General features: G+C 43.3%; 2 protein-coding genes across 3 annotated transcripts in view; one reads left to right on the top strand and one right to left on the bottom strand.

Moving 5' to 3' along the window:
- The window catches only part of nme7 (NME/NM23 family member 7), a 22,637-nt gene extending 16,431 nt beyond the window's left edge, over positions 1-6,206 (top strand). For both annotated transcript variants that reach the window (XM_031730537.2, XM_039606471.1), the window contains exons 11-12: positions 5,299-5,406; positions 5,888-6,206. In XM_031730537.2, the coding sequence (XP_031586397.1) occupies positions 5,299-5,406; positions 5,888-5,920 (141 nt within the window). In that variant the 3' untranslated portion in view covers positions 5,921-6,206. The remainder of the gene's footprint in view (positions 1-5,298; positions 5,407-5,887) is intronic.
- atp1b1a (ATPase Na+/K+ transporting subunit beta 1a) lies at positions 5,956-14,470 on the bottom strand. The gene is made up of 6 exons (XM_031730536.2): positions 14,237-14,470; positions 10,044-10,172; positions 8,648-8,800; positions 8,378-8,547; positions 7,415-7,495; positions 5,956-7,301 (listed from the first exon to the last, which is right to left on the bottom strand). Exons 1-6 carry the CDS (start codon positions 14,328-14,330, stop codon positions 7,047-7,049), a joined length of 882 nt encoding a protein of 293 aa, XP_031586396.1. The 5' UTR covers positions 14,331-14,470; the 3' UTR covers positions 5,956-7,046.

Raw genomic sequence — 14,470 nt, 5'->3', positions numbered from 1 at the left:
GGCCAGGAAGACCCATCTAGAAGATGTAAAAGTTTCTACTGTAGTAGAGTTTAAGGCGTCAGCAGGTCTGCTGTATGAGCGGATGGCCTTGAATGGATTTAATTTAATTTTAAAATAAATTCCAAATTTCCCTGGAAGCCAGTGAAAGAAAGCAGGAATGCTCACCCACTGGCTTTTGTTATGCATCAACTGAACAGAGAACTGAAACATGCACTGACAAGTGAGTTAAAGTGATCTAGACGGGATGAAAATGAAAGTGTGCATTAACGGTTACAAATTACTGGCTGATAGAAACAGGAAAAGGCTGGATAATATTAAAGATGTGAGATTTAAGTTTCATGTGCAGATGATTTCAGTGGCACTGGGTGGGGTACTTTATGAGGACAATAACCCGAAATTATTATTACACTTCACACACAACCATCATCAGATATGGGACGCGCTCTCATTCTGTTATGCAACTGATGCTCACGTTTACTGGCATGCATAGGTCATGCCTAATCTGATTCTCGAATACTTTATTACTTCCTTAATTATACAAAAACACTGTCCATGCCTCCTTATAGTTTAAAACTGGATAAATGGTTGAGTGCCCGACATTACAGGCTAACATTAGAACCAACTCTGCAAGCACAACCCCACAATCTATCCCAGGAACTGCTGCCCGCTCTCCGCATTTTCTGTGGACAGACACATGTAGCTAAATCCAGCCAGTCTAGTCGGTATAGAGTTTGACCACATCAACAATGCACACAAAAATATATGAGCAGCTCAGTCAAGAGTACAGCAATAGATTGGAAATGGTGTGCATTTCACTCATAATGTTGGAAGCAGAAGGTCAGGGTTTTTTAACTTTTAATAACCATGTTGTAGTTTCTAAGACCTTTACGTCACCTCATACAAATTAAAACTCATAAATGCATTGATATTTGATTTATTTTTTCTTTAATTTGTCCAAAGGTTCAACACTCCAGTTTTTTTAAAAATTAGAATTTTCTGGTAAATGTTTACAGTTCAGTTTAGTTAAATAATGAAGATTAAATATTGACAAAAATCATGGTTTTTACGTCCTGTAGACTTAGTTATTCTTTAAACAGCGGGCACAGTAGGGAATGTTTTCTTATCAAATGTAGTGTGTGTGTGTGTGTGTGTGTGTGTGTGTGCGTATGCGTGCATTTGTGTGTAAAGACACTCCCAACGTCACTATCAGGCTGACAGATTAGACTGCACAAACACTGTCACCCCCACAAGTCTATTCATAGTTAAGGGTCAGTTGTTTGTGGTAAGAATAGACTATTGATTTAATTCTGTTTGACTAATCTATACACAGCACAGATTCACTGACCTCGAACCCACTTCATCATGCCAGAGTGGATGCTAGATCAATTTAATCCCAGTGTTTCCATACAGGAGGGAGCAGAAACGATTCGAATATACAGCCAAGTGCATTAACTAGGCATAAAGAGCGCTGGTATATTCACACCTCCACCCTTCAGCTTCCCTGCGCTGCACTCAGTCATAAGATTGCACCGTGTCTTGTGATGTGTCCTCTTATCAGAGTGGACAGACACAACGATTGTCTATACAGCTTTACTTTCTTAGATTATGCGCTCCCCCGCCCTTCAACAAGCAGCATGGATGGCCACTGTGTTCCAACTAAAGATATTACTGTAAGAGATGATCCGACAGGCCCAAACTTCCCGTTACACAAGGCTATCAAACCAGCCCTGCATTGTAATAGTGAAAAATATGCTTTTCCTATTGATTTTTGAGGCGTAATGGTTTAGTGGAAAAAAGTATCGGCTTCTCTGTAGAGGTCTCCGTGCTAAATTTAGTCCAGTATAGAGCACCCAAAACCCTAACGATGGAAACTGTAACCAGACACGTTCGTTGTTCCTTTTAAAGTTGGCCTACTGAGACGTCCGTGCCCATATTTCATTTTGGGAGCAGCTTCAGGATCTGCTTCTCTTTTATCTGTTTCATGGAATGAAAATAAAAGAGGAAAAAGATAAACAAGAAATCGTTTCCAGCGAAAGAGCTGCAAGGATAGAGGTCGAAGAGAGGATACACTGCGTAGTTGAGTTTTTCCATTTTAAAGAAATAACACAGCAGCCAGTCATCTGTTCCCTCATCTCCGTGGTTTAATTTCAAACCTGCAATGTTTTATTCAGTTATTTTTTTTTGTGGAGCCTTTTTACTGTAACTTCAGATTTTTTTGTACTTAGACATTTTCTCACTGAGCTGTTTTATTTCCCTTTTATTTTTTTCTGTCTGTGTAATTTCTGCCTTATTGAAATTTCTTTCTTCTTACAGTTTTAAGAGGTTGTGTTTAATGTTTTGTCTAATTAAAAAATATATATATTCTAAAAATTCAGTATTGGTGATAGAAATATCTTTAAAATGAAACTGTGTTTTGCAAATTCATGAAAACTCTCTCAATCTAAGCACTTCACTTTTTGTAGTATTTGTAACTTTAGGCTCAAAGAGTGCAGTACAGTGGGTGTACTCAAGTATCAGTTCAATGTCTTGCTCTTCTCAGCAGGGCGTGAAGGATCAGGCATATCTGGATGTTCATGTGACCACCTGGTCCCTCTGCCCCAGTCTTTGCTGGCCACCAGAGTTAGCAGTTGTTATGTGAGCATCAGTCTGGTACACTATGGGACTCATTAAAATCAAATTAAACGCTGACAGCAGGCCACTCATGGGTAGATAATGCAATTACAGAGAGCAGTGTTTTGCAAAGAATTCTTTTATTGCTAAGTAAATCTTCCCCTGACTTCCCCTTTGCCATCGCTGGCTTTAGTCTCATGTGGCACGGGACACATAAACCAGCTGCAGTTCTGCACAGGATGTTATATTCTGTTTCCCACCAGCAGCATGCACGCACACTCAGCGAACAGCCATATTAGGAGACCTGTTGACGTTCCTGCTGTCTTCCAGAGATGAGGTGAATCTCCACAAAAATTTCCAGTTGTATAATTCATTTGAACCATAAACGCAGTTGCAAGAAGTTAGAAGTTAATGTTAGGCTGTAAATAAGCTGTACCACAGGTGCACGACTTTCATGGCAGCACCGTTAAGCGCTTGTATTTAGCATGATGATGCTGAATGTTGAGGGTGTTTTTACTGTTGTATTTTATGTTGTAGAAAAAGTGTAGGACTCACCATAACCACAGGCGTTATTCCGGGGATCCACAACCCTCACTCCAGGACGAGGGAAGTTATCTTACTTGTTAGCATGCTAACATGTGCTTGGTCAGAAACTGGTAGATTGTAAAATTGGAGTTGAACACTGGGCGTTCATGGGTGTTTTCTGAGTTTTCTGAGCTTAATCAATTCAGCCAATACCCCTTTTGTCTTCGACTTGAATTCAACCAAACAGTAGATTTCTGAGTGAGGGACATCTTCTTCTGTATGGCCTGAACTAGTGACAACTTTTGACCTCACTTTTCAACCAAATTTCAGCGTTGTTTGTACACGCAGTAAAATCATCTTCAGTGTCTTTTGCTTGAACTGCCATCCCTGACTTTGTTTCTGGAAGGCTGAGGTGAAAGAGATTCATCACGCTTCTAGTAGTCTTTTGCTGGCCAAGCCTAAAAATACCTATAAAATGACTTTTTGTTAGCGACAGTTCCTTTTTTAATATAATGGGTTTTAGTTGGTGGTTAGTTTTTAAGCTGTAAGTATAATTTTATTGCTAAGATGTTAACTTCAAAATCCGGTGGCAGCCTGGTGGAAAGCCTCCATTACTGACGTCCTAATCGAATGTCTAACCTTAAAAGGGAGCTTTAAAAAAACTCAGTTGACACAAAGTTCCCAGCTGATCTTTAGCTACGAGTCCTTGAGCCTGTAGTCTTTATTTTCCTTTGTAGTCTTTTACGTGTTGTGTAGTGCGATTGTTCGAACAGCAGATAGGTTTCCAACTGGTTTTTTTGAAAGACAATGCATCTCTTTGAGAGGAGGCCTTGGGTGATTTGTGACCTTCAAACTGGTTCCTGTCTTTTGTCTGCAGGCTCATAATCCACCGAAGGATAAACAAGTCAGAAATGTTTCCCTGCTGCCGAACACAAAGACCACACAACCCTTGCTGTGTTAACACCATCATATTTTTTGCTTTTCCCAGCATATCAAATATTACTTCACGTTGCGTAAGATTTGCTTTAGATTAAACAGGCATTTCGGTAAATGAACTATTCATCTGACACCCCTCTCCTGATGGCAGTCATTGTTGGGAGGGTTTCATTTCCTGGAAACTCAAGAGGACGAGACAGGCCAGCTCTGACCTTAGGAGTGTCAGAAATAGACTCTGAAGATAAATGTGCTGCATGGAAGAAGGTGGCCACTGTTCTGTAGCGGTCAGACAAGTGTTGAATAAAAAGACTTGATTTGTAGCCCGTAAGAAATTAAAATGAAAAAAAAATTATTTTATACTTATACTAGAAAAGGGGATTGGTTTACAAATTTGACTTTCAGACTAAAACCAGTGTCACAAAATGCTTTCTATGTAAATACAAAAAAACCCAGCTTAAAATTAAAGATCAAAAACCAGAGTTCCTCAGATCGTTCGTAACAGCAAACGCTCAGTCACATTTAAATCGTTGCTAGCTGTCTGCTGCCTGGACCTTTTGCGCTTCTACTAATCGAGTGTCTGGTTTACTTTTTTTCCCTCTTTTTGTATATTATTGAAAATCTAAACCAATTCTTAAACAGTTGCCCAGAGCTAGAAAGTCAAGTCTTAACCCAGCAAACAGGGAGGTTACAGCTCCAAATGTGATTGTGAAACGACAAGTCAACAAGTTACCCATCATGGAAATGAAATAAAAATAAGAGAAGCAACAAAAACATTGGAAAACGTTTGCGGGTCCGTTTGAAAGGTTTAAACAGCCATTCGTTGTACAGTACTCAGGATTTAGTGTGTTACATATTCAGGGAGGGTTTATTTATTTATTTAATAAAGGTTAGTTTGCTTTGCCTGTTGCTCAATGTAAAAGACGAGCAAAAAGTGAAGTCATTTTTGAAAAGCTGTGGTGAAAATGTGCTTGAAAAGCGAGGCCTCCACCCCTAAGTCAGTGGAAAGTTTGCTGAGTGTCGATGTTTTGTCACTTCCTCCACAGGATCACATGTTCGGCCGCTGAGTAATCACTCTGCCGGTACAGGATGTTGGCTTTCACAACTGTCCACAGACTTTGACACCAGGATAGAGATGGCGTCACACCGCCGAATTCACTTAGTTTAATGTTGAAGTGGAATGCTAATGAACCGTGAACACGTGATAATCCAGATGTTTCCATCCGACAGGAAATTGCACGGCACCTTCGTCCAACCACACTGCGCGCCCTGTACGGCAAAGACAAAGTGAAAAACGCCGTCCACTGCACAGACCTCCCCGAAGACGGTGTTCTGGAGGTGGGTGGCATATGGACTCCATACATTGCAACTACGCCCATAATGTGTTAGCTGTATAGCTCCTCCCATTCTTTTCAGATAGGTTTCTTCATCATGTCTGAGCCCCTGCATAAATAAGTACCTCACATTTAGCGAGAACAAAACCTTCCTGGACTCTGAGGCCATGTCCAGTCTCATGATTGTGCTCTGTGGGCCGGGGCAGCCTCAGATCACACTGGTTTTAGAAAAGCAAGAATGGCAGAGGAATTTGAAACAAAACCATTGTTTTGCAGGGAGTGGGCCTGACCCATCATGCGTCATTGTTCAGGAAAACTCCTGATCTGTAGTCTGGACAAATGCCTCCTTGTTGAACATTAGCCTATGACTGACTGAGCTGACTGGAACAGTAGCAAAGAAGGGGCTTGTGCAGAGACGTTTGAGGTGTCGGACAGTGTTAATTCATCAGATGTTACTATAAATGTCCCTTAAATTCCTTTTCCAGGTGCAGTATTTCTTCAAGATTTTGGACGGATGAAAACCATGTTGAACTACACAGTCAAACACTTCCAGTTTTCTCATTTTTCTGTTTATTGTTCCAGCCTTATGCAGATTAAATAAAGTAACAAGAGCAGACTCCTGACAAGTGTTTTGATCTTCAACACTGAATTAAGTATTTTTAACACCAACTAAAACATTGTATTACACGGGATACTGCATTGCCTCTGATGTTCTTAAACTTATTGACCAGCGACTTTGGTATTAGATTCATACGTTACACTTTTGGAAAAAAAAAAAAAAAAAAAAAAAAAAAAAAAAAAAAATGTACAACTGCATAAATATAAAATTCGTCCACCATGAAAATGGCTAAAACATTCAATAGCAAGTAGCATCACACGTCGTGTGATGTCTCCAGCAAAACAGATTTCAGAGAACTGAGTCGCCACTGTTTCTGTGGAGGTGACGGTCTTCTAGGCTGGACCCACAAAGCTCTACACTACGAATCAAAAAAAATAAAAATTGCATGAAAGTATCAAACATAAATGTAATCAAACCATAACTAACAGCTAAGGTGAACAAAACAAATGTGCCCCTCCTCCAATAACCGGGACGAAGAAGCGCAAACACAGAGCAGTTATTTACTCAGACGTGGGCCTTAGACGTTCAGAGTACCATGCCAGTAATTCAGTTAGAGCACATGAACACACTCCTGTAAACGCCTGCACATAGACACGAGCACACACGCGCGCACACACACCTTGGACCACTAAAGCGGACATAAGACAAAGAGGTTACAGCTGGGACTAGACTACAGCACTGGACACTCCAAAAATATATAGAAACCACGTAAGGGTGAAGTATTTCGGGACAGAAAACAACTCGCTACACATCAGTAGTGGAATTGCCGTTTTACAGTAAATGGATGAACGTTTCCCATGGCTCAAGGAATCTTTTCATGTACAGTAGAATAAATATTTGCTATTGCTACTTTTGTATTTTACATTCTAACCCTCGACGAACACACAGAAAAGCTAGTGTAAAGCACACGGATTAAGTGTAGGTCCTGTATATTATGAATGTTCAAAGACTAGTGGTGGTTTTTATCTGAACTGTTTTCTCTAAGTTGTATTCGTTTTCAAATTGAGTGCTCCCTGTAGCTCAGGTCACGACACGGTGAGCTTTATGTCAAAGCGTCCCTGGTAGCGGTCCTTCTCGCTGTAATCGATGTTGTCTCCGAATGCTTTGCACTCGATGCGGATCTCCTTTCCCACCGTCACATTGACGAACTGAACGGCCATCAAGGGCTGCAGGTAGTTGGGGTGCAGCTGTTTGCCGTAATATGGGTAGTACTGCAGAGGAAAGCCTTGGCCTATCCCATAGTACTTTATCTCTTCGATCTGGCCTATATCCTCAGCTCTCTGCAAACACAATACTTGAGTGAGACTTACAGCTGGTCCTTTTGAAGACAAATATTCATTCTCCCTGTATCTGTGCACTGGAAGGCCACAGCCACATGCTCTTGCAAACGTACCTTAGGCTTGCAGTAAATGGGGATCTCGTTAGGGGTAATTTTTGCCTGCAGTTCTTCTAGTAATGAGTTGTTTGAAGGAGCCTAAAGAAAGAACAAACAAGCAATAACCGGTTTAAACTAAACTTTCACTTATTGGTGCCTACATTAACCACAATGCAACTTCAAGCTCCAGCTCCTCAGAAGTCTTTCCATTTTCAAACATAACCGAAAAAGCTTCATGTATGGTTTTGCATGTACGGCGTGTAACGTTTTCTAAGTTGGTTTTCCCTTTGCAGAAATCCACTCCCTGTAATTTTTTGGGGGGGTATTTGCTTTTAAGTTTGTGGATTTGGGTTTTCTGTTTGCTCTGACCCCTTAGCTCCCCTCACACCACACATCTGACCTTTGGGAGAAATGGTCGCCAACTCTACACTTGCTTTAGTCAAATGACTAAAGCAAGTGAGATGTACCTGTAGTGAGCGCTTGCTAACAGAGTAGAGTTGGTGACCATGTCTCACTACTTGTAGTGAGACTACAAGTAGATGGGAATGAGATGTTTTTGCATTGTCATTTTCAACATCTTTTTTCCTTGAAAAGCCAATTCTGCTAGCTCTTTAGTGCTTTGATTGTTAGCTTACAAACAGTCCACTAATGTAGCCAGATGATTGAGTACTGATTACTTACATAATGCCACAAAGCAAAGCTTTACAAGTTTACAGCCAAAAGGGGGGCTGTTAGCCAGCTAGCTCTAACTTAGCTACACAGCATATCACATCCAAGCTGGCTGTGCTGTTATTATACTGATATTCGGGTGTACAGTACAGATATAGAGCAGCACAGTCCAGGACTACAGTTTACTTCATGCCTGCAGGTTACATTAATGTGTGAGGTGAGCCCAAGCTCATTTAAAAAAAGAAGAAGAAAAGGACTGGTGCCATTTTGTGCTACTTAATATTAGCCTTTGAATTTAAGTGGTAACTCTACCTTTGGGCGGAAGTTGACAATTCTGTTGAGCTTGATGATAACACATGGGTTCCCCTCCATGAAGCCATAATCAGGGTCTGTGCCTGAGCAGTTGTTCAGCCAAGACCTAAGAAACTTGCAGACTTTCTTATTTTCTTCCATACTTCGATCTTTGTACGTGCCAGGAAACTCTGAAAATGCCACAAGTAAGAAAACAAAGTTTAAGTTTAGATCTTCAATCCAATCGTGAGTGACAAATGGTGAAAGCTGATTGCGTTGTATGATACTTGCTTCCACAGTCTTCGTAGGGGTCCCCATTCTGCTTTGTGTCATTGTACATCTCAAGGAATTCGTTCATGCTTTGGACATACTTGCTGTATGAACTCTGATCACTCCTCGTAAAAGAAATTTCAGATTTGTCTGAGCGTGGGGTGTGTGACAGACCTGCAAAAACACCACACTGGTTTGGTAGGAAAACAAAAGTCATGGGACGATAAAATCAAAACACAGAAAACACATCTTATTTAAAAGAAAAAAAATAAATAAATAAACAATTTGTGTGAAAAAAATAAGTGTAAATATCTTAGAGAAGCGACATGACATGGCACGTGAGCCATTGTGAGCATTCTCCATTATCTAAGGACAATGTGAGGGTCTTGGGGATTTCCTCTGAGAGCTCCTCACAACAGTAATTTTCCACAGAGTTGGTGCGCGAGGCGTGGCGAGGGGAGAGTGTGACAGTGAGAGTAGCGAGAGGAAACACGATGGTCGCGAACCCCTCCTCTGCCTCACTGCGGGACCTGTTTATTTGCTGCCGCAGACATGAGCGGGACTCGAGCTGCCGGTAGAGACAGCGAGAGGAGAAGCAGCAATTTGAATGTCAGAGGAGGCTTGTGAAAGTTCACCAACCCCCACCCATCCACTCTCACGTGTGTTTCTCTCACAATGGAAACTTTTAGCCTCTGAGTGGGAGGCGGGATCACCCTCCGAAGGGAGAGAAAAAAAGAACCTTTCTCGCTGCTTCCTTGATCATGCCACTTCTGGAAACTTGCTTAAGCTCAGAGCTCTCCACGCTCACGCTGTTGTTCTGCTCGCCCTAATCTCTGATTGTCAACAGTCGTGAACAAAACGGCAGCCACATGCAGCCCGTCATCTAGAATGGCTGCTAAAAATACCGCTAAGGGGCAGAGCATGTGCTGTGCAAACCGCGAGACGAGGCTTGGCACTCAGAAATCTGTCTCAGAGCTCACAGGAAATTTTTAAGCTGCAGCAGCGTTGTCTGATGACACTCTCACAAGATTACACATTAGGTTCCCCCCCCCCCCCTCGAGCCTTTAAAAGCTGTGGTGGAAAAACAACTTTTTTTCCTTCCTTTGAAGAAACGAGCCATAAACTCTAGTCACGCATGTACATGCAGTCGTGTCAGCTGTGATGCATAATCATAGCACACGTTTTAGTTCCCCTGTTGCCCGCGGGGGGGAACATCGACTGGCTGAGGGGAGTGAAGGACAAAATGGCCGAACCTATTTAAGGTCAGAAAGACTGCCGATAGAGGAGCTGCTCACAGGCACACCCCTCCCAAACAGTCGTCTGTAACGCCCATGAACCACCAACAGGCTTTTTGTCTGATCACTGAGCTGATGCAGCAGCAAAGTCAGAAAGGTGAGGAGGAAGAGGAAGTGCTTACCTGGGGGAGCAACTCTGTCCTGATAGGTGGGTTTGTCTTTACTTAACGTTAGCAGCAATGCCTGAATGGTCCCAACGAAAATTCCAGCCAAGCATCCGTAGAAAATCACATAGAACAAGAGGATTTTAACTGCAGATGAAGGAAAAGAAATCAAATTACTGAGATGAAAAAAGCAAGAAAGAAACGGTTTCAAATGTGACATAACAACATCACCTCAGACTTTCAGAAGTCACAAGCACCTGAAGGTGGTAAGAGTGACTGCTTTATTAGAGCACGCCTAACATCAGCTACCGAAAACCCAGGAAAATGTACTGCATTTCTTCTCAACAGCAACAAATCCTTCGTAAACCTCTTTCCCAGGTTCTTTTCACCTAATTTAAAGCTTAAACAAATCATGCAGAAGGTGGGATGGCTGTGCTTCCAGAGCAACAGGATGAGTCACTGTTCAGTCCTGCAGACCCCCCCCCTCCTCGGCTGTGTCACCTTCAATGGGCTCACAGTAAAAACACTTAACTGGAGGATTAAAAAAGCCCTTATTCATGCTCCTGTGCATAGAAACAACATGCTTCCCTGCATGATGCAATCAAACGATCAGCATCATATTTCCCGATTTTCCCATCATATTTTTGGCCTTCCAGAGGAAAACAACAAGTTCTGAGATCAAATAAACGTGTAAATTGTGAGTGTAGTTTAATTTACTCAAGCTTAAAAGGCTTTTGTTCAGATGGCCAAAACAGTGGGGGTGGGGGATGCTTAAACCTCTGTTAACTAAGGTAACAAAGACTCTTTGTAACTCTATGCTTAACGATTGTGCTTAAGGGCGTAGTCACCCCCGAAAAGGCCCCCGGACACCCAGTCATGATCTGTGGCAGGTTAAAAATGCTGATTCTGATTTTCTATCAAGAAGAAAAGAGCTCAGCAGGTCTGAAAGCAGGCTCACTTTAAGCACTTCAAAGGCTACTTGGCTATGATGATAGCAAGCTCGGGCCCCTGAGCAGTGGCTGCTAGTGTCCTATGGAGGAGTCCCTGACAACAGTCGCGGGTTTCTGACAGTTCTGTGAATTCCTAGGAGTGCGCCATCTCGGAAAAACATGCTGCAATAACCGCCTGCTGTGCAGGGGAGGCGAATTTGCAAAACAAATAACCGCTTATTCCTCGTGTGTGCGCGCAAGTGAAAAGAAGTCAAACAGGTGTGGCACGCGGCTGGAAGGACTATCCAATCGGGTGTTCTTTCCCCGTCTTGGCCTGTTGAAATCAGAACAGGATCAGCCACAACATTAGAACCACCTGCCTGAAACGTTGTGCCCTCCGTGTGCACTGCATTGGTAACTGGCAGATTATTTTTTTTTGAAGTCTCTGGCATTTTTTGGCTTTATCAGACCAACAGGTGGGGAGTCTGGAGGTCAGGCCAATTTCTCCATGTGGTGGGGGTGCTTGCTTTGCTTGGAGCAGTCACTTTATCATGGGGGAGGGGGATGTTTGAAGGCACCGGATATGTTAAAAGAAAGAGACAAAATATAGTGGCGGAAGTAAAACTTCATGAGGACAAAAGAACTTAAAACCTTTCTCTGGGGCAAATTCAAACTTTTGGGGCAGTTTTCAGAGCTGACTAGAGTTTCTACACCTCTAAAACTCAGCTCATTTTACATCATGCTTCAAAATGGCTGCCAAGCGGCAACACTAGGAGGGCTTTGATGGTCTGCGTCAAAGTAAAGAGCCATTGGACTGCCAGGACTAAAGATTCCTCAGCAGAAGCTTTCATCGTGAGCGCGGCTGTTCGCGCCGTTAGTTGTTTTAATGTTGTGGCCGAGTATGTGTACAGCCTGTTGTCTGGCTGTCAGTTTGTATGATTTCACCTGAGTGATCGGAGCGGCCTGAAACGCTCCAGGGCTCAGAGTAAACAGCATGGAGGGAGCCGTGGGGGGTGCTGAAAGGCTTCTGAATGGAGAGCACCTCCCCCAGCAGGCTGCTGCAGCACGCCGTTAAGGGACTGTCCCCGCATTCATACCACATGTGTCTCCACGCTTGCAGAGGCCTTCGCGAGCCCTGCAGCCTACTTTCCATCTGACATGTCGAGACAAACACGTGGAGGAGATGTAACGAGCGCCAAGACTGACGCTGTCACTGCTCCACTTCCTGTCTGTGTCTTTCTGAAAAGTGCAGGAAGTGCAAGCGACTCACATGGCACACAATTAGTACTCGAGTACTTTACTGAAACAGTTTAATGTGCTAATGATTTACTCTGTACTACACACTGTATGTTTTCAAGCTTTGCAGATTTTAAATTATAAATCTAAGGGCACATGATGCTGTATTGCTGCAGGTAAAGGCACCCAAAGGTACCAATCTGTGTTAGCTGTATTTTCCTGCTTTTGGGCCAGTTGATGAAACATGTTTTTGGGCTTTCACTGAAGTTATGAGGATGATTGGGGGGGAAACAAAACAAAAAGGCTTTGAATTTATCATCTGTCATTTTATTTAGTCAAGCTCAGATACTTTTATTAAAAGGGGAAAAAAAAAAATGGCAGAAAACATTACAGGAAAAAGCACAGACTTCTGTTAAGTGACGTTAATTGACACCCTCCACCCCAAAAGGCCCATTTCAAACCAGAAAAGTCATTTATGGAAAAAAAAAAAACTGACCGTCATCCACTATGAAAACAATGAGCAGATGACAGTGCTGTGTTGATGATCCTGATAGGTTTGTAGTCACCTCTACAAAAATACAAATCAGGGCTTCTTTCTTTAGAGTCTTGAAATGAAGGAAGAATGTATTCGTGTGCCATGTAATTAACCCAAACTAAAATAAATCAGTGGTTATGAAATGGCCAAAAATAAGAAAACCATGGAGGCTTGTGTTAAGTAATGCAGACTGTGTCACACTCAGAGGCTTTTTCTGAGGCTCAAAAAAAGTCTGTGTGATCAGCGCTGTGCTGCACTGAGGGGCTGAGATGCTTTGAGCAGACATACCTGTTGCTGCTAAAGCAACATGGCTCACTGTGTGTGCTCATCGGGCAGCCGGGACACTGAACTACCAGCCTGGTAACCCCACACCACCACCTAGAACATGGAGTGGGTGAAATGTTCCACCCGAGAGCAGCTCCTGATTTTAATCACCACACACAGCCGTGCTTTGAGCCACAGAGAATTACCGTTTCTCAGAAATAAACGTGTTAGTTTGAAGCTTTCATTAAGCCCCGAAGAATGCGCTTTAAAGCGCGCACACAGCGACGCCTCATTTCTTCCAGGATAAAAATACAGAGAGGGGCGGCCCGGGAGACATGTGAGTCGTGATCACCGTGTTACCGAGCGGCGTCTGGAGAGGAGGGGGAGACGCACACATACACACCATATCTGACGTACAAAACGGTTTAACGAGCCTAATTGGCGCTATGTAATGCAGGGCAGTGATCCCATCAAACCATCAACCACTGCGGACCGCGTTAGGCGTGTTAAAGTATTGAAAACGGCGCTGAAACGATTAGAGCCGGATCCAATAATCCCGGGTTCGAGTTAAAACGTGGGAAAGGCAGAGCTGGGCCCGGGTGTCGGGTCCAGGGATCAGCTGCTTGGGTTTATTAAAGGCAGGAATAAAATGTCCTCAGCCCCTCTCCTGCTCCCCGCGGAGGGCTGACACTCAGAATAACAAAATGAACGGCGGCGGCCACCAACTTGTTGGTTCAGGGAAAAAGTCTCGACTGTCCTTCAAGATGACCTTTTCATAAAAGACCACCGCTAATCAATGACCTGATCAGGTCTACGCCTTCGTAAGGAACACCTATGACTGCGGGAGCCCTGAAACCTGCACGGAGTCTGAAACACCCCAAAAATGAGGAAATCGTTCACGTCCACGGAGACCAAATTGGTTTATTGTCCTCATTTACTGTCCTTGTTTTGGACTCCAATCGACCCGTACCGAACACTCCTCCTTCGTGTTTCACCTTTTTTCACTTCATTCTCGTTTCAAACACCAACTTGCGCACGCAGCCTCCGTTAAAAAGGCAAAGTCACGACTCGGCGTGTCTCCGGCTGGGAGCTCTAACAGGTGCGAATGTCTGCACCGGGAGAATACCGAGTCAAAATACAAATAATCCGCTGTGAGCACTGTCTGCTTTCACTCTGCTCCAGCCCAACTGCTCCATCAACAACCAGCAGCCCGCCTGCCGGAGATAAAGAACAAAACGAGTACTCACACCAGCTGCCTCCAGTGCGCCCCAGAAACTCCTTCTTTTCCGAATTCCACACAAAATTCTTCCATCCTCCGTCGCTGTCTTTATTTCCAGACATGGTAACTCCCCCCCTGTGTCACTTTCTCTGTGCTTTAACGGCTCTGCTGCGTCTCAGTTCTCAGGCTGAGACTGTCGACTGTCCCTCGCAGGAAACAGAAAAGGACAGTCGCTTGCGCGTTGCTCACACTTGTACGGCGC

Source organism: Oreochromis aureus, linkage group 23 (assembly GCF_013358895.1).
Source record: "Oreochromis aureus strain Israel breed Guangdong linkage group 23, ZZ_aureus, whole genome shotgun sequence".
Taxonomy (NCBI): Eukaryota; Metazoa; Chordata; class Actinopteri; order Cichliformes; family Cichlidae; genus Oreochromis; species Oreochromis aureus.
The sequence above is the reverse complement of the archived record's forward strand: the minus strand, read 5'-3'. Positions and strand labels throughout refer to the sequence as shown.

Bases quoted from the DNA above. Each gene is read 5' to 3' on its own strand.
- atp1b1a (XM_031730536.2), bottom strand. From the start codon at position 14,330: ATGTCTGGAAATAAAGACAGCGACGGAGGATGGAAGAATTTTGTGTGG. The intron at 10,173-14,236 runs GTGAGTACTCGT...CTTCATCTGCAG, and splicing joins GCGCACTGGAGGCAGCTGGT to TTAAAATCCTCTTGTTCTAT. The intron at 7,496-8,377 runs GTAGAGTTACCA...TTCTTTCTTTAG, and splicing joins TTGTCAACTTCCGCCCAAAG to GCTCCTTCAAACAACTCATT.